The sequence below is a fragment of the Mobula birostris genome, chromosome 8, assembly GCF_030028105.1.
Source record: "Mobula birostris isolate sMobBir1 chromosome 8, sMobBir1.hap1, whole genome shotgun sequence".
Classification (NCBI taxonomy): Eukaryota; Metazoa; Chordata; class Chondrichthyes; order Myliobatiformes; family Myliobatidae; genus Mobula; species Mobula birostris.
The window spans coordinates 136,896,214-136,915,548 of NC_092377.1; the positions used below are offsets into that span (position 1 = coordinate 136,896,214).

Genomic DNA, 19,335 nt, shown 5'->3' on the forward strand with positions numbered 1-19,335 from the left:
AATACTTTGAACTTTTGAACTTTGACTTTAAAAAGGCAGTGATGGGATTTCTTCATGCTTTATTGCTGTATTTAGGCTCATGAGGCCCCCACAACTGTGCTAAATAGGAAAATTGACCAAGAGGTAATAAAAATAGCCACATAAGTCTACATTTAAAGATTTTGCATGGCTCAGAAACAATTTAAGTATTAATAATACTTCTCTGATCTTGCTTAGTGGGACATGCCACAGAAGAGATGCAATAGCTGATGATTAGACATGAGCAGTATGAAAAATTACAAATATATTAAAACAAAAGTTTTTTTTCCTTTCAAAGATACTTGACAATAACTAACTTGATACAGATATTGCAAGGGGTTTGTAGAGTATGTTTCGAGACCACACAACAGAAAGAGAACCAACTAATTGAATATGTAAACATTTGATGGAACTGGATGATGTGAAAGTGATTTGATAAGAGTGACAGTAAGGACGGAGTGCTGAAGGAACCGATGGAGAAAAGAACTAGTAACTGATTGGCCACTATATAGTTTACAGAAATGGTTAGCCAGGAGCAGAACTTAGTGAAAGTCATATGACAGCAATTTGCTTAGAACGGGACCATATCCAAATATAAGTAAAACATTTCCAGATTGCTGAAACGGATAGATATCATAGTCAACCAAACAACCAGCAGAATTCCTATATCTGTAATTATAGATTACATCAGAACTTCAAAGGCAGTGGAGAAGCAATGACTAGTTCTTCCTATGGTTTCACATATTAATCTCAAGATAAACTTTTTTGAGGATACCATATCCTCAAGAATATATCATTTCAAACCATATATTCTCTTTGTTCCTGATATTCCCTCTCCTTGGAAATTTTCTTATATTTAAAGAAAATTCAGCACATTTACCTTTAAAACTATGAGCTGTTGCCTTAAGCACTGATTAAAGTCACGGAAGCCATCTTATATTCTCCAATAAACTTTCAGTATGATTCTGTCTGCACGTACTCAGTGATACAGCACAGATTAGGCCCTTCTGGCCCTCTGAGCCATGCTGAACAAGCATCCCCACAACTTGGATTAACCCTGACCCAATCACGGGACAGCTTACAATCGCCAATACATCTTCGGACTGTGGGAGGAAACTGGAGCACCCGGAGAAAACCTTCACGTTCCACTGGGAGGATGTACAAAGACTCCTTACAGAACCTTGCCGGAATTGAACTCTGAACTCCAGAGCACGGCGAGCTGTAATAACGCCGCACTAACCACTACACTACAGTGGCACTTGCGTAGTTTAGAAGACAATAAACTATGTATTAGGACTCAGAAACATTTTGTTTCGTCTTTACACAAGTGCAACATTCATTAGAGCTGAAAAGCAACGAGACGACAAACCCAACCATCAATAAAGCGAACTACTTATCAGCGTACTGGAGCAGTGAATCGCGGCCCTGTGTGATAACTCCACTGAATTCAACCAGCTTTCGGGCATCAACTTCAATCCATTGTGCTTGGTCTTCTTCTTGAGCACACCAGGCCCCGTCGTAAAAGTCGTCTTCCTCCTCATTTTCAGTACCTGCCTGGGAAATGGGAGAAGCAATTTCAATTACACCACTTCTTTCTAAAACTGATTTTCATTTTCACTCTTTGGCTAGCCATTCGGGGCTAGTAACACTAGTTGTACTTTGCAAAAGTAAAGTCGAAGGGCCTCGAGTGGAGTCCTTGCTGGTTTTACCATCTATGTTGATAGTGTTTGGATTGGAACTGGGATGTTAATCAGTTTTCTTGCATCTGATTAGTAACTAGTGAGCTCAAGCTATGCAGTGAGCTGTGAGTTCTCCTTGTAATGCTGAGATAATTATTGCCTCCTCTGTAAGGATTTAGAATCCAGTGCTAATCCCAGTAAGTATAGTCAGTATGCAGACCATCTGCTATGGAAACAGGATTCCTTATTATACTTCATAATAAGGAGGTTTTATTTGATGTTCTACACTACAAGAAAGAGAAATCCTCCTTTAAGATTATTTTCCTTTATAAACACAAGAGATTCTGGAAACCCAGAGTAACACACACAAAAGGCTGGAGGATCTCAGCAGGTCAGGCAGCATCTATGAAGAGGAATAAATGGCCAAGACCCTTCATCGTGACCTTTATAAACCCACTTTCCTTTATAAACCTCGGGCAGGTGACAATACTGGGAAGACAAAGAAGGAGAAATTCCTTTCAGCTGTTAGCAATTTTGCAAGCAATCATCAAGTAAGCACAGCCCCATATATCAGGTGCAGTAAGGCCACAGGTAGTCAGATGTGGCTTTCATTGTATAAATGATTTGAGTGTTGGAGACCGTGGGGTGATCGCACAGAAGTACATAACATCATGAGGGGCATAGACAGGGTGATTGATCTTTTTTCCAGCGCTGGCAAATCAAAAAAAACTAGAGGATATAGTTGTAATGTTAGGGATGAAAGGTTTAATAAGAAAATAGAGGAAAACTTATTGTTACACAGTGAGTGATAGATATATGGAATATACCAACAGAGGAAATGAGGCAGGTACATTATAAATATTTAAGTATCTGGATGGTAAGAGTTTAGCAGGATATGAGTCAAGTGCTGCCTTCTATATATTGGCGAGACCCGACGCAGACTGGGAGATCGTTTTGCTGAACACCTACGCTCTGTCCGCCAGAGAAAGCAGGATCTCCCAGTGGCCACACATTTTAATTCCACATCCCATTCCCATTCTGATATGTCTATCCACGGCCTCCTCTACTGTAAAGATGAAGCCACACTCAGCTTGGAGGAACAACACCTTATATTCTGTCTGGGTAGCCTCCAACCTGATGGCATGAACATCGACTTCTCTAACTTCCGTTAGTGCCCCACCTCCCCCTTGTACCCCATCCGTTATTTATTTATATACACACAATCTTTCTCTTTCTCTCCTTTTTCTCCCTCTGTCCCTCTGACTATACCCCTTGCCCATCCTCTGGGTTCCCTCCTCCCCCTTTTCCTTCTCTCTGGGCCTCCTGTCCCATGATCCTCTCATATCCCTTTTTCCAATCACCTGTCCAGCTCTTGGCTCCATCCCTCCCCCTCCTGTCTTCTCCTATCATTTTGGATCTCCCCTCCCCCTCCTGTCTTCTCCTATCATTTTGGATCTCCCCTCCCCCTCCCACTTTCAAATCTCTTACTAGCTCTTCCTTCAGTTAGTCCTGACGAAGGGTCTCGGCCTGAAACGTCGACTGCACCTCTTCCTACAGATGCTGCGTTCACCAGCAACTTTGATGTGCTTTGCTGGAAAATAAGATTAGCTTGAAAGTACATCTGGGTCAGCATACACAAATATGGGCCGAAGGGCCTTTTCTGAGCTTTATAACTCTGACGCTATGATAGCGAGTTGGCTCATAGCTCTTTGTATCTCATTTACGTAAGTACTTTTATCCTCAGAATGAGGAGTTACAGGATAGATAGGTTTAACTGGAGAGTGACAAGAGCAGATCTTATGGATTGTGGATAAGGGACCGTGCATGTGCTTTAATGTTTTTAAGGAAAGTTTGGTAAGGGGGGTTAATATTTGAATTAGTGTACAAAAGAAAAGGATTTGTTGAGATTTGGGGATTTGGGAAAATAATGGGTTGTCTTACCCTCATAAAAGGTGAATAGCATCAACAATCAGTAGGACTGAAAAGACCAACAGTACATAGTAATGTAAGTCACCAACAGTGATCTGTAGGTTTCCAATCGTTCAGGAGCCAAGATAATAACTCAACCTTATCCTTCAGAACTTGCAGCCTTACCTGACAAGTTCTCCCACCTTTAGACCCGATGAGAAACTGACCCAAAGCTTATCTTTGTTATTTCATTTTAAGGATATTCCTCCTTCTTTTCACTTCCACACTGATAATTCCCTTCAAGAGTAGAATGTGAAAATTGGAAAGCAAAATATTCAAAATGGCTTTTAGAAGACCCTTCCCAACAAATGTGGAACTTGGATTTCAAACAGTTTGATTTATTTAACAGTTAGACATCAGCATCCAGGGAAGTTGTACAAAACAACTCCAAATTGAGACTTTGCTGGCATTTTTGTGATGCATGTTCTTTCAGACGTAGATGTTTTCTCCAGGAGTATGAAGGTTACTCCCTAAATAGCTTTTCTTTCTGCCAAGTGTCAGGTTGCCCTTGACATTTTAGTACACAACTAACTAATCCAGAGTTAGCAACATAGAAACCGCAAAGTTGCTCTCTGATGTCCTCCTCACTGCCACGGCAGCGCTAAAATGGCATAAGATTACAGTTTTTAAAAATCTGACGCAGACGTATTGTCATAGTTGTGGAAGAATCAATACTGTTCTGCACTAAGTCATACTGAGTACATCAGAGAATGTTATGGGGGGGGTTTGATGTGTATATCAGATAGGCGGGAGCAGGATGTATGTGAAACTGCAGAGTTGGGTGCATGAGGAAGGAGATGTTACTGAATCATAAGCAACATGCACAAAATGCTGGAGGAACTCAGCAGGCCAGGCAGCATCTATGGAAAAGAGTAAACAGTCGACGTTTCAGGCCAAGACCTTTCTTCAGTTTGGATTTCCAGCACCTGCAGATTTTCTTGTGTTTTTGTTACTGAATAATAACTTTGAATAGTGCAATAAGAAGTCATGGAGTAAAGCACTTGAAGTATAATATTAAAAAAAACAGAAATTGCTGGAAAAACTCAGCTGGTTAGACAGTATCTGTGCTGCGAGATAGAGAGTAAACACTCCAGGTCACCAAAACCATCGAAAGACAGTTCACTTGTCTTCAAACATTTGTGGGGTATCAAACTAATTGAACAATCAAGCTAAGGCTGGGATTTAAGAAGTTGTTCAGGGATGTCATACGAATTTGAACCAATATAAATTTGTTAATTTTAAAATTATTAACAGTATTTATGCAGCTTTGTTTCAAATAGTTATCAAGTTTGATAACCTGGGCTGAATGACCTAATTCTGCTCCTGTGTCTTATGGTCTAAATTTGATATTGTTGATAAACACATACTTGTTCAAAATAATCATCAGAAAACACTGAATTTCTACCGAAACTGAGGGGGAGTTTTATTAACCTGCAAAAATAGCATTGATATATATAACTCCCTGACTGGAATTAGTTTCTTTATTTTTTTTAAGGTATTTGCGTAGAGGACATCACAGAGGACGTGTTGTCTTCTGACTGCTGCCATCAGCCTCACGACCCACACCACCAGGTTCAGGAACAGTTATCACCCCTCAACCAGAGGGGATAATTTCACTCAACTTCACCTGCCCATCACTGAACGGTTCCCACAACCCATGGCCTCACTTTCAAGGACTCGTCATCTCATGTTCTCGATATTTATTGTTTGTTTGTTTACCTATTACTTTTTTTCTTTAGTATTTGCTCAGTTTGTTATCCTTTGCATGTTGGTGTTTGTCCGTCCTGTTGGGTGCAGCCTTTCACCGATCCTAAACCAGGGAAAATCTGCAGATGCTGGAAATCCGAGCAACACACAAAATGCCGGAGGAACTCAGCAGGTCAGGCAGCATCTATGGAAAAGAGGAAAACAGTCGACATTTTGATCTGAGTCTCTTCATCAGGACCTGATGAAGGGTCTCAGCCCGGAATGTCGACTGTCCTCTTTTCCATAGATGCTGCCTGACCTGCTGAGTTCCTCCGGCATTTGGTGTGTTGCTCGCACGGGCTCTATTATGTTTCTTGAATTTACTGTGTTTTGCAAGAAAACGAATCCCAGAGTTGTACATATGTGACATATATGTACTTCGAACCTTTCAGATTTTCCTTCATATTCAGATATCTGCACTTTCTTGTCTGACAGACACCACTGTAATTTTAAAATAGGGTTTCCCCAGTGCTGAGGCTGTGATGGATCAGTGAATCTGTGCAGCCTGTTTTCCTAATGCTAGTATTATATCTAATATTTAAAACAGGTTTTTATGTTTTACTCTGTTCCTCCAATATATGCAGCCGTGGAGGAAGATTTTCCCACCAAAGTACCTCCTATTTTGACTCATTAGTCAAAATAGGAGGTACTTGCTTGACCCTGCTTGACTTGATCCTTGGCTTGACTTGGCCACTGCCTTGACCGTGCAGCCAGGTGAACCACAATACAAGAAAGTATATCAGGATTTGGACTCTGCATTTTTCACACCCAACTAGAACATTTTGATAATATTTAGCTTGCAGATTTAGTGTAAATATTGGATCAGGTTTTGTGTCAGATGCAACGCATACACACCGCAGAAAGCCCACTTGTGGTCAGTCTAAAGAGATTCTGCTGAGTGTCGCCTGTTTTCTAGCTCTGACATATCAAGCAGAAATTATTTACTCTTGCTTGTTGGCATCAACCAATTTCTGGCAAAGTCACAGTATGTTTTCATCTAAAATTGCCTCTCAGAGCCAAAGATACTGCTTTCTAGAATAACTCAGCAGGAGATGGGCAGTATGACAACGATGAACACATCTGTGCTTAGAAGGCAAAACACAAAACGTTCTAGGCTTTCTTTGTAAACAGATTTCTATCTGGAGTTTATCATTTCCAGCCTTCACTGTTGGAACTGTCCCTGGGCTGAGGCAAAAAAAAAACCTTGAATGTATTAAAAGACAAAACACAACAAAACTGGAGCAGGAATAGGGGCATGAGTCCTTTAAAAGCTGCCGCACGACTTAATACTGTAGGGTCCTGAGGCCTGACAAACCTGCCCCACTATTTAATATTAGATGCCAGGTCCTGAGGCCGGACAAACCTGCCCCACTATTTAATGTTAGATGCCAGGTCCTGAGGCCTGACAAACCTGCCCCACTATTTAATGTTAGATGCCAGGTCCTGAGGCCTGACAAACCTGCCCCACTATTTAATGTTAGATGCCAGGTCCTGAGGCCTGACAAACCTGCCCCACTATTTAATATTAGGAGTCAGGTCCTGAGGCCTGACAAACCTGCCCCACTATTTAATATTAGATGCCAGGTCCTGAGGCCTGACATACCTGCCCCACTATTTAATATTAGGAGTCAGATCCTGAGGCCTGACAAACCTGCCGCACTATTTAATGTTAGATGCCAGGTCCTGAGGCCTTACAAACCTGCCCCACTATTTAATATTAAGTGTCGGGTTCTGAGGCCTTACAAACCTGCCCCCCTATTTAATAATAGGTGTCGGGTCCTGAGGCCTGACAAACCTGCCCCACTATTTAATGTTAGGAGTCAGGTCCTGAGGCCTGACAAACCTGCCCCACTATTTAATGTTAGGAGTCAGGTCCTGAGGCCTTACAAACCTGCCCCACTATTTAATATTAGATGTCAGGTTCTGAGGCCTTACAAACCTGCCCCACTATTTAATATGATCAATGCTGGCCTCAACTCCTTTTCTGTTTTCCAGATCCCCCTATTTCTAAATCTATAAAATATTTATCCACCTTCACTTTAAATGATCTGGCTTCTACCATCCTCTAGCGCAGTGAATTCCAGATATTCTTGACCTCCTATGAGAAGCAATTTCCTCACATTTCAGTTTGAAATGACTGCTTTCTTATCTTGTTGCTACCTCCCCTCACTCGAAACGCCCTCACCAGTGAAAACATGCCAATCTCATTAGGTTCTTGTACGTTTGAATAATGTCACCCCTTATTTGTTTAAATTGCAGAGAATACAGACTCAAACTCACTAGGCTCTGTTGGTACAATGATGCTCCTATCCATGTGTTAGCCTGGTGACTGTCCTTCATACTGCCTGCTCTGTAACTATATCTCATTTTCAGGTAAAGGAGCAAAAACTGTTGCCAGTATCCCATGTTTGTTCTCACCAACACCCTGTACAACCATAACCAAACCTTCCTATTCTTAACCCCCAACCCGTTTGCAATAAAGCCTACATGTCATTTGCTTCCAAATGATCTGATTCAAGATCCCTCTGTACTTCAAGAATAATCTGTCCTTTGATTTCTTTTACTGAAGTGCATGACTTCATGCTTCCTCGCATTAAATCCCTCAAACCCATCCTCTGCCCACTCACTCTATCTATCCATATTCCTCTGCAGAGTCACATGGTATCCTGATCGCAACTTGCCCATCCGTATATTTTTCTGTGATCGGCAGATCTGGAAACCTTACATACGGTCGATTCCTCACGGAAATGACTAGAAATAGTGAGCAACAGATCCCTGGCGTACTCCAGATTGAGTCTGAAAAGGACCCGTTTATTCCAACTTGCTGTTTTCTATAAGGCAGAAAGCTTTCAGTCTGTTTTAGCGTACTTCCTCCAACATGGGCTTTCAATCTATGTACCAGTCTCTTACTTGGCCACTCTGTAAATCTAAATGCTCTACAGTTGCATGTTCCTCTCTATCACCTCGCCCTGTTGCATCCTCAAAGAAGTCAAGCAAATTAGTCAAACATGATTTACCTTTTGTAACAGTTGATTAGGTTTAAATATACTTTGCTTTTGTAAATAATCAACTTTTTCCTCTCAGCAGCTTGGTTCCTTGAGGGTGCCATAGGTGGGGGGAGGGCAGGAGGAGGGTGCTGTTGCTGTAGTGGGGCTAAGCTCCCACTAGCTATTAAATGATCCCAATGGCGTGAGGTTCAAATAGCCTCTGCTAACTAAGTCCAGCTCCTGGCTTTTATGTGTGGCTTAGCTACTAAGCCAAAAGAACCATTTATACCGACAGGAGAAGAGGCAAAGGAGGGTTACTTCTTTTTCTTATTTATTCGTTTATGGGATGTGGGTGTCGTCATCTAAGCCAGCATTTATTGCCCATTCCTTGTTGCCCTTGAGAAGGTGGTGACGAGCTGCTTTCTTGAACCACTGCAGTCCCTAAGGTGTACTGGTGCCTTAAAACCAGATGGGGCTCATCAGCCGTGGCTGACAGTTCACCTAGAAGGAAAACTCTGATCTCAAACCTCCGCTGCCTTACAGCTATACCCACTCATGGGGAAGGCTTTGGGAGTGAAGCCCGAGGGAAAAATCTGGAGCTGGAGTTCCTAAGGCAATCCTACGTTGAGTTCAGAGCTGATGAGCAACTCCTGTGATGCTGCTGGTGCCAAACGGTATCGGTCTCCGCTGTTCCTTTGGGTTCATCAGCTGTGCGGAGAGGGGGAGCCTGTTACATTGGCAACAGCTCGCTCTCCATATCGTACTGCCCTGGCTTGTGCACACTCCAACAACATAGTCAGCTGGGACACAACATCCATGGTCGACCCTGCCCAGTGGAGAGTCTCCTCTTAGCATCTGTCTAATAATCACTGTTAAACTGACTGGCCTGTAGAACTCTGCCCTCAGTATGTAGTTCCCCACCCTCGGCCTGTTTAACCCTGCCCTCGGCCTGTAGTTCCCTGCCCTTGGCCTTTCTCCTTTTTTGAATGAGGGAGTCACATTGACTGTTTTTCAGACTTCTGTACCTTCCTGGAGTAGAAGGGAGTTGACATTATCCTCAGACCTTGCCTGGTTCCAAACACTTTTGACACTCTCCACCCTGGATGATGAAATCTTTGTCCACGGGAACCCTGTGAATTATGCCTACTGTGCAGTGTGAGAGCTTTCTAAACAGCAACAGAGAAGAGAGGTGAAGAGGGCTAGGGTAGTGATAGGAGTTTCCATAGTTAGATGAATAGAGATGAGATTCTGTCGGCATGGAAGAGACACCCAGGTGATATGTTTCCTCCCAGGTGTCAGGGTGAGGGATTGGATTGGGTCCATGGCATTCTACAGGGGGAAGGTGAGCAGCCAGAAGTCTCAGTACATATTGGCACCAAGGACAAAGGTAGGAAAAGGGAGGAGGTCCTGAAGAGCAATTTTATGGAGCTAGATAGAAAGCTGAAAAGCAGGGCCACCAGGGTAGTAATCTCTAGATTGCTGCCTGTGCTACATGCCAGTGAGGGTAAGAAGAGGATGATTTGGCAGGTGAATGCCTGGTTGAGGGGCAGGAATTCGGATTTATGGATCATTGGGAGCTCTCCTGGGGGAGGTACGAACTAAATAAACTGACAGTGTACACCTGAACCCAAGGGAGACCAATATCTTTGTGAGCAGGTTTGTTCATTGATCTGTTCAGGAGGGTTTAAACTAATTTGGCAGGGGAATGGGAACTGGAGTGATAGGGCTGAGGATGGGGTAGTTGGTTTACAACCAGAGGCAGTGTGTACTGAGACTGCTAGCAAAGAGGCTGATGTTAGGGCAAAATTGCAGTCAACAGGATGAGTTGCAACATAAAAGATGGACAAAATTGAAAAGGGTGATGAATACTGGACTGGAGGTGGTATGTTTGAATGCACACAGTATACAGAATAAGGCAGATGAACTTGTAGCGTAGTTAGTGACAGGCAGGTATGATGTTGTGGGCATCACTGAGTTTTGGCTGAGGGAAGATCACAGTTGGCAGTTTAACATCCAAGGATACACATTGTATCAGAATGACAGGCAGTTAGGCAGAGAGGGTGGGTGCTCAGCTGGTAAAAAATGAAACCAAATCCTTAGAAAGGGGTGACATAGGATCGGAAAGTGTAGAATCCTTGCGGGTAGAGTTAAGAAACTGCAGGGGTAAAAAGACCCTGATGGGAGTTATATTTAGGTTTTTGAATAGTAGCAAATATGTGGTTGACAAATTACAACAGGAGATTGAAAGGCATGTCAAAAAGGCAATGATACAATGATGTTGGGGGATTTCAATATGCAGGTAGATTGGGAAAATCAGATTGGTGCTGAATCCCAAGAGGGGGATTTTGTAGAATGCACATGTGCTGGCTTTTTAGAGCAGCTCATGTTTGAGCCCATTAGGGGATCAGCTATTCTGGTTTAGGTGTTGTGCAATGAACCAGAATTGATAAGAGAGTTTAAGGTAAAGGAATCCTTAGGAGGCAGTGATCATAATATGATAGAATTCACCCTGCAGTTTGAGAGGGAGAAGCTAAAGTCAGGTGTATTAGTATTACAGTGGAGTAAAGGGAATTACAGAGGCACAAGAGAGGACATGGCCAGAATTGATTGGAAAAGAACACTGGCAGGAATGATAGCAGAGCAGCAATGGCTGGAATTTCTGGGAGAAATTCAGCAGGTGCAGGATAGATGTAGTATTCTAAAAGCAGGATAATGCAACCATGGCTAACAAAAGAAGACAAAACCAACATAAAATCCAAAGAGAGGGTATATTATGGAGCAAAAATTAGTAGGAAGTTAGAGGATTGGGAAGTTTTTAAGAACCAACAGAAAGCAACTAGAAAAGTCATAATAAGGGAAAAGATGGAATACAAAGGTAAGGTAGCCAATAATATTAAAGAGGATACCAAAAGTTTCTTCAGTTACATAACGTATAAATGAGAGGTGAGAGTGGATATTAGACTGCTGGAAAATAATGCTGGAGAGGTAGTTATGGGGCACAAGGGAATGGTGGACAAACTGAATAAGTATTTTGCATCGGTCTTCACTGTGGAAGACACGAACAGTATGCTGGCCATTCTAGAGTCTCAGGAGGCAGAAGTGAGTGAATTTACCATTACTAGGGACAAGGTGCTTGGGAAACTTGAAGGTCTGAAGGTAGATAAATCACCTGGACCAGATGATTCACACCCCAGGGTTCAGAAAGAAGTGGCTAAAGAGATTGTGGAGGCATTAGTAATGATCTTTCTAGAATAAATAGATCCTGGCATGGTTCTGGAGGACTGGAAGATTGCAAATGTAATTCCACTTTTCAAGAAGGGAAAGAGGCAGAATAAAGGAAATTATAGGCTGGTTAGCCTGACCTCAGTGGTTGAGAAGATATTGAAGTCGATTGTTAAGGCTGTAGTTTCAGGGTACTTGGAGGCACATGATAAAATAAGTTGAAGTCAGCATGGTTTCCTCAAGGGAAAAGCCTCAATAGAGTGGATATGGAGAGGATTCTTCCTAAGGTGCTGGAGTCTATGACCAGAGGACAGCCTCAGAATTTAGAACAGAGATGAGGAGGAATTTCTTTAGCCAGAGAGTGGTGGATCTGGGGAATTCATTGCCACAGGCAGCTGTGGAGGCCAAGTCATTGGGTATATCTTCAAAGAGCAGAGCATTAGGAAGGCAGCATCCATCATTAAGAATCCCCACGACCCAGGACATGCCCTCCTCTCACTGTTACCATCAGGAAGGAGGTACAGAAGCCTGAAGGCACACACTCAATGATTCAGGAACAGATTCTTCCCTTCTGCCATCCAATTCCTAAATGTACTTTGAACCCATGAACATTACCTCACTACATTTTTATTTTTGTTATTTTGCACTTCTTATTTTAATTTAACTATTTAATATACTTAATACAACTATGTTTTTTCTCTATATTTATCATGTATTACATTATACTATCACAATGGAGTGCTGGGAACAGACCCAAATGCAAGACACAGAAACTGAAGTACAAGGAACAGAACTTGACTAGAGTAGGGACGTGACAGGATACAGGCAAGGAGCAGGGACAAGAACGCAGACTAGGGCTAGGACATGGACTAGACACAGGGAACTCGGACAAGGAACTATGAACTAGGAGCCTGGGCTTGGACTCCAAGCCAGAGACTGCAAGGACCCAAGACCTGAGTCTTGCCTCGGGCTCAGACCCCAGAACCAGGCAAGGACATGGCATGGCTACCAGACAGGACGTGGCTGGGGTCTTGGCTCTTGAACTTGGAGACAGGCTGGGGTCTTGGGTCTTGAGGCTGCAGGCTGGGGATCCTCGAGGCTTGGGTTCTTAGAGCTACTCCTGGGCAGGACACAGAACTTCACCCCACAGAGGCAAGGACAGGGAGGGACAGACCCAACCACAGCCTCTTACCTGGCTTACCCAACAGAGGCAAGGGACAGGAAGGGAGCTCAATCCAGGGTGGCTCTGAGTCTCAGGGCAGCCAGCAACCTTGGCTGGCTACAGAAACAGCCAAATCCACACCACAATGACTACTCCAACAAGTGGCAACAAGGCTCTATGAAGCAGTGGTCCTCCAACCAGGTCTAGAGATCACAAATGGTTTCACTAGCCTTCCACCAGCAGGTTGCTCCAAGGGAGACTAACAAGACAAAGGCTACTTATATTCCAAGCCCCAATATGGGAATCAGGTGCCTATGTTTAACTCAATCAAAACAAGGGACAGCTGGAAGACCCGGAGTCCTGAGTCCATGGACTGGACCATGAACTGGAATGCAGACTTCACGGACCGGACCATGACAGGTACTGCTGCTGTAAAGTTAACAAATTTCATGACATGTGCCAGTGATATTAAATCTGATTCTGATTCTGATATTTAATGCAGTGGTTGATAGGTTCTTGATTAGTCAGGGCATGAAGGGTTACTTGGAGAAGGCAGGAGATTGGGGCTGAGAGGGAAAAGGTCGGCCATGATGAAATGGTGGGGCAGACTTGATGGGCCAAATGGCCTAATTTTGCTCCTATATCTTATGGTCTAAACACTGAGGCAATTATTCAAATGTGATCAAATAAAGAGTGTTCTGATGTATCTTGGATGAAGCAAATAACTCTTGTTTAGTACTTGAGCAGTTTGTCAGAAAGATTTATAATGACTGGTTGCACCTGAATATGTTTTCTGGTGCAGGGAAACAAGATGTTTTTCATTAGCTGCTTTCTGGACTTGGTTTTTGTGATTATTTTTTTGTTTCATGCTACATTCTTATGAACAGAAAGCAGCTTGAATCAAAATAGCACAAATTTCCAGTAGTGTCATAAGAATACTAGAAAATAGGTCTTTCAGCCTCTCAAATCTGCCCTGCTTTCAATATGAACATGGCTAATCTCCTCAGACTTCAGCTCCTTTTCTGTGCCAGATCTCCAGAGCTTGAACTCTCCCATCTGTCCAGAACTAGAAGTAGCAACTTGGAACAAGCCAGAATTGGTTTTACCTGCATATTAAGTCGAACACGTTGAGGACCAAGTCCATGTCGAAGGACAGATGATGCTAATAATTGGTCATCAGCTACTTTGTGGGACTCAAGACCCAGAGGAGGACATTCTGAAAAAGAGAAACGGAAACAACAGATGCACTAGAACTGGGAGAATTGGAATTTGACTGACTGTACACTAAGTCACTGCTCAGTGTGGTCTATAGAATTTGTAATTTCTCTCAATTAATCTCCTCCTGAATTGCCTAGGTATTAGAGGTACTGAAAAATATCCTCAAATATAATCTCTTATGGTAAGAATAGAAACTTCTGCTGTAGAATCATAGAGTTCTACAGAATAGAAACAGGCCCTTAGAAATGTAGAAACATAGAAAACCTACAGCACATACAGGCCCTTTGGCTCACAAAGCTGTGCTGAACACGTCCTTACCTTAGAACTACCTAGGCTTACCCATAGTCCTCTATTTTTCTAAGCTCCATGTACCTATCCAGGAGTCTCTTAGAAGACCCTAACGCATCTGCCTCCACCACCGTTGCTGGCAGCCCATTCCACGCACTCACCACTCTCTGTATAAGAAACTTACCCCGACATCTCCTCTGTACCTACTTCCAAGCACCTTAAAACTATGCCCTCTCATGCTAGCCATTTTAGCCCTGGGAAAAAGCCTCTGACTATTCACACGATCAATGTCTCTCATCTTCTTGTACACCTCTGTCAGGTCACCTCTCACCCTCTGCCGCTCCAAGGAGAAAAGGCTGAGTTCACTCAACCCATTCTCATAAGGCATGCTCCCCAATCCAGGCAACATCCTTGTAAATCTCCTCTGCACCCTTTCTATGGTTTCCATGTCCTTCCTGTAGTGAGGCGACCAGAATTGAGCACAGTACTCCAAATAGGGTCTGACCAGGGTCCTATCTAGCTGTAACATTACCTCTCGGCTCTTAAACTCAATCCCATGGTTGATGAAGGCCAATGCACCATATGCCTTCTGAACCACAGAGTCAACCACTCAAAGTCCATAGCTTTGAGTGTCCTATGGACTCGGACCTCAAGATCCCTCTGATCCTTCACACTGCCAAGAGTCTTACCATTAATGCTATATTCTGCCATCATATTTGACTTACCAAAATGAATCAGATCACACTTATATGAGTTGAACTTAGGCCCATCTATTCTGTGCTGAACTATTATTCTATCTAGTCCCGTTGAGCTATACCCGGACCATAGCCTTCCTCTCCATGTACTTATGCAAACTTCTCCTAAATGTTGAAATTGAACCCACTTCTACCACTTGTTCTGCCAGCTCCTTCCACACTCTCACCACCCTCTGAGTGAAGAAGTTTCCCCTCATGTTCCCTTAAACATTTCACCTTTCACCCTTCACCTATAACCTCTAGTTCAAGTCACTCAACCTCAGTGGAAAAAGCGTTCTTGCATTTACCCTATCTGTATCTCTCATAATTACTGCACGTGCATGTAACGAGAGCTGTATAACTCATCTCCTTCTACCTTAGGCCACGAACTTATCAATCACCCCTGCTGTGGACCACCTGGAGGTCCAAGACGCTCTCGTTATATGCACGTGCAGTTCAACTCTTTGAGTGATAATGCAGAAAGCTTGAAGTTAATAACTCATCTCCTTCTACCTTAGGCCACAAACTTATCAATCACCCCTGTTGCGGACCACTTCTACAAAGAAGGGATCCGTATGCTCCACGACTGCTGCACTAAGTGTCTACATGTAGGAGGGGGCTATGTTGAAAAATAAATATGCTAGGTTTTCTGAAATTGACTCTTTCTATCTTAGGCCACAAACTTATCAATCACCCCTTGTAGCTGCTTTGTTTGTGAGCATCTGCGTTCATTTTCATTGTTAGAGCACGTCAGCATCTCCACTTATCTGACTTGCATGTTCATAGATGTATTCAGCTGTTCTATGAGACCAGGCTAATGGTGGCTAATCAAAATGGTATTTGCACATGTCAGGACCGGCTGCTGCCTGGATGTTCACTTGGGACCAGCAAATCTGAATCTGGCCTCTCAGTAGTGATTATCACTTGCATACGTCTGCTCCTTCAGGATGGGGAGCCACAGTAACCGTTAGTGCGACACTATTACAGCCTGGGGTGTTGGAGTTCAAAGTTCAAATCTGGTTCCCTCCGTAAAGAGTTTGCACGTTCTCTGGGTGACAATGTGGCTTTCCTTCGAGGGCTCTGCTTTCGCCCCATAGTCCAAAGAAATAGCAGTTAGTAGGTGAATTAGTCATTGCAAATCCTCCTGTGATCAGGCTATGGTTAAATAGGTGGGTTGCTGGGTGGCATGGCTCATTTAGCTGGAAGGGTCTATTCTCCTCCGTATGTCTAAATCAAGGGTCGGCAACCTTTTAGCCTCTGTGGGCTGGATCGCGTTTAATGAGTGGACGGTGGGCCAGATAAATGCCATAAAAAACTTGAAGTATGGGAATTATCCATTTAAATACATCTAGTTATAATGTGCCTCAAATTAATGAATAACACACACTAGAAATCATTTGTGCTTAACCAAGGATGCCAATTAGTAATCAAAGAACTCAGTTTAGTTGCAATTTATTTCAATCAAGGCATCTTTTGAAACTATTAACAGGACACAAAGAATCTTTAAACATAAAACATATGAACGTGATACATTGAATGGTGGTACAAAGTAAATTAAGTATAATAAAAAAAGAAAATTTTAAAGCAAACAAACTTGGCGCTATTTGTTGCTTGAAAGCTTCTCAATATTGGGTGTCAGACTTGTTGATGCCAAGAGCAAGACATTATCCAGATGGGCATTCAGTCAATCTTGTTCTCAAATGGTTCTTGGCATGCTTCATTTTTGAAAATAATTGCTCACACAGATAAGTACTGCCAAACAATGATGCCATCTTTTTTGCATGGTCCACTAAGTTAGGATACTTCCCACTTGGATGAATGTATTTTCTATAGAAGTCAAGCACTGACACATCTTCAGAATGAAATTTCGATCTCAATATGTCGTCACACTGCATCTCAATCAATTCCATTTGAAAAATTTCTGATGCAGTGTCCACTTTTTAAGACAATATGTTTTGAGACTTCATGGCTGGCAGGGGCATTTCCTTGATTTTCACTGCTTTACTTGGCAAAAAATAACGTTTGTTTTCCAAAACTAGCCTTCATTCGCTCAACTTCATCTTTCCTTGCTTGCTCAGTAAACTTGTTAAAATTTCCACTATGGTGGGTCTCTTAATGTTGCCTGATATTTGCCACCTTCTTCACGGCAACGTTTTCTAGGCTAATGAGAGAAACTGGTCCCCAGCTTGCTCGATGAAGAAGTAATCTAGTGTCCAAGTGTGTTGGAAATTTCGGCACTCAGTGCCTGCGTTTTGCATTCATTGCCATTGGAATTTTTTTCTTCGATTTTATTTCGAAACGCAAGTTATTCAACAAGTATCGTAGCACATGTAAATATCTGGATATTTAGCATGGAGTTCTTGTTAAAACATAGTGACTCCGTTTCTGTTTACAAATTTGAACGATCCCACCTGAAAACCTGCATGTGCACGGAAGGTATCTAATACATATTAATAAAGTAGTCTGCCTCCCCGTCATTCGTATATACCAGTGTTTGGTTTGGAACAAAACGGAACTTGGGGCCAGTGTAACAAGACACCACGCATGCCCATCAGTGTGGTCGCGTGAAACACTCAGAATAAGGAAAAATTGCTCGCGGGCCAGATAAGCATAGTATCCCAATATTTGCTTGCGGGCCGTAGGTTGCCTATCCCTGGTCTAAATATATAAACAAGGAAAATAACTATTAAAATTCAAGATTCAAGGGACATTTATTATCAAAGAATTTATAAATTATGCGCCTTGAGATTTGTCTGCTTGCAGGCAGCCACAAAGCAAGAAACTTGAATAACCCAATTTAAAAAAAAGACCAAAAACGACTACCACTGTGCAGAGAAAGAGACAGAGAGAAAAAAACACATCGTGCCAACAATGCTGCAGATATTCATTAACTTCCAGTGATCCGAGAGTGACTCACAGAGACACTGCGTATAGCAGTTAATTGCTGCAATGCCTGCAGATGAATAACTCCTGAATAACTCATTCAGGTCAAAAATTAATATGAGTAAGGTCAATGGGGAAAAGGTTTAATATACCTCAATGTGCTCATTTGAGTTAAGAAATATCTGTGAATGAATAATTTTAAAACACTGTTTACTCATGCTGAGTCTAGCTCATCAGTAATCAACAAATTCTTTCTTTACTGAATCATTGCAGCCTCCAGGACTCCACATCTGCCAGTCAGATGTGGTACTAACAAAGTCATTACAAATGCAAGCTTGTTGGTCAATCAACCACTGGAAAAAATCATGGAAGGTTAAAAACAGGTGTGACAAGAATACACATAGATTAAGATGTAGCTGTCCTGTGCTGGCACCAGTGAGATTAGCAGTTGGTCTGCCACCTGTCTTCAGGAGAGAGAGAGATAAGGAAAACAATGGAGCAGCATTTGGAGATGTGTAATGAAGGGACGGGAGAGAGAGAGCTGTCTGGAGCGGCTCCCCCTTTGAACCCTGAACTGTTTGAAGTGATGGACAGGCGATACCCCAGCAGGGGGATAAAAAGGGACAGGTTTGCTAAGGCAAGACACACACGACACCCGAGGTAACGAGACCCTGGAAGCGGTGCGTCTCTCACAAGTCGGTGGGAAGTTTTGGAAGGCCGGTTGCGGGACCAGGCCATAGACGCACAGGGTGGAAAGGCACGATCGGCGGGAACCTGGTGTGTGTCCACCCTTGCCAAGGTGCCGGGTTCACTGCAGAGAAACGATTGCATCTGGAAACGGAGGGGTCACGGTCGGTGACCTCAGATGACATCACAAAGGGCTCGCCCGAAAGCTGACTGCGAAGGTCTGTGTGTGGAAGCCATTTTGAATATTCATTCGTTTTGCTCTCTCTCTCCTTCCCCCCACTGTCTGCGAACTGAACTGAACTAAATTGAACTGAACTTTGCGTCACTTTGAAACTGGTCATTTACCCCTCGACAATGATAGAGCTTGATTGATCCTGTTATCTTAATTCTGTGTACATGTGTGTTTATCATTGCTGAACTGTTGCATTTATTATCCTTTTGATTAGAGTACTGTGTTATTTGTTTCTTTAATAAAACTTTCTTAGTTCTAGTAATCCAGACTCCAACTGAGTGATCCATTTCTGCTGGTTTGGCAACCCAGTTACAGGGTACGTAACACAGGAAACTGGAGACAACCTTGGTGATTGAGCCCAAGAGTAACTTAGCACCAAAACTGTGGCAGTGGAGCAATGAACTGCTACATGAAGTAGTATCTACAGACAGGGAACCAGTTCTGCCTTGCGGGGGCAAAAACTGTAGCAGCAGAGCCCTGTGCTGCTATTCAAGAGAATGTCTAGCAGTAC

At 42.9% G+C, this 19,335-nt stretch overlaps 1 protein-coding gene across 2 annotated transcripts in view; it reads right to left on the minus strand.

Annotated features, from left to right (window-relative positions):
- LOC140201763 (inactive carboxypeptidase-like protein X2) overlaps positions 1-19,335 on the minus strand; it is a 124,446-nt gene that overhangs the window by 35,612 nt on the left and 69,499 nt on the right. For both annotated transcript variants that reach the window (XM_072266392.1, XM_072266391.1), the window contains 2 exons: positions 13,889-13,998; positions 1,424-1,572 (listed from right to left, as the gene is read on the minus strand). In XM_072266392.1, coding sequence (XP_072122493.1) covers positions 1,424-1,572; positions 13,889-13,998 — 259 coding nt within the window. The remainder of the gene's footprint in view (positions 1-1,423; positions 1,573-13,888; positions 13,999-19,335) is intronic.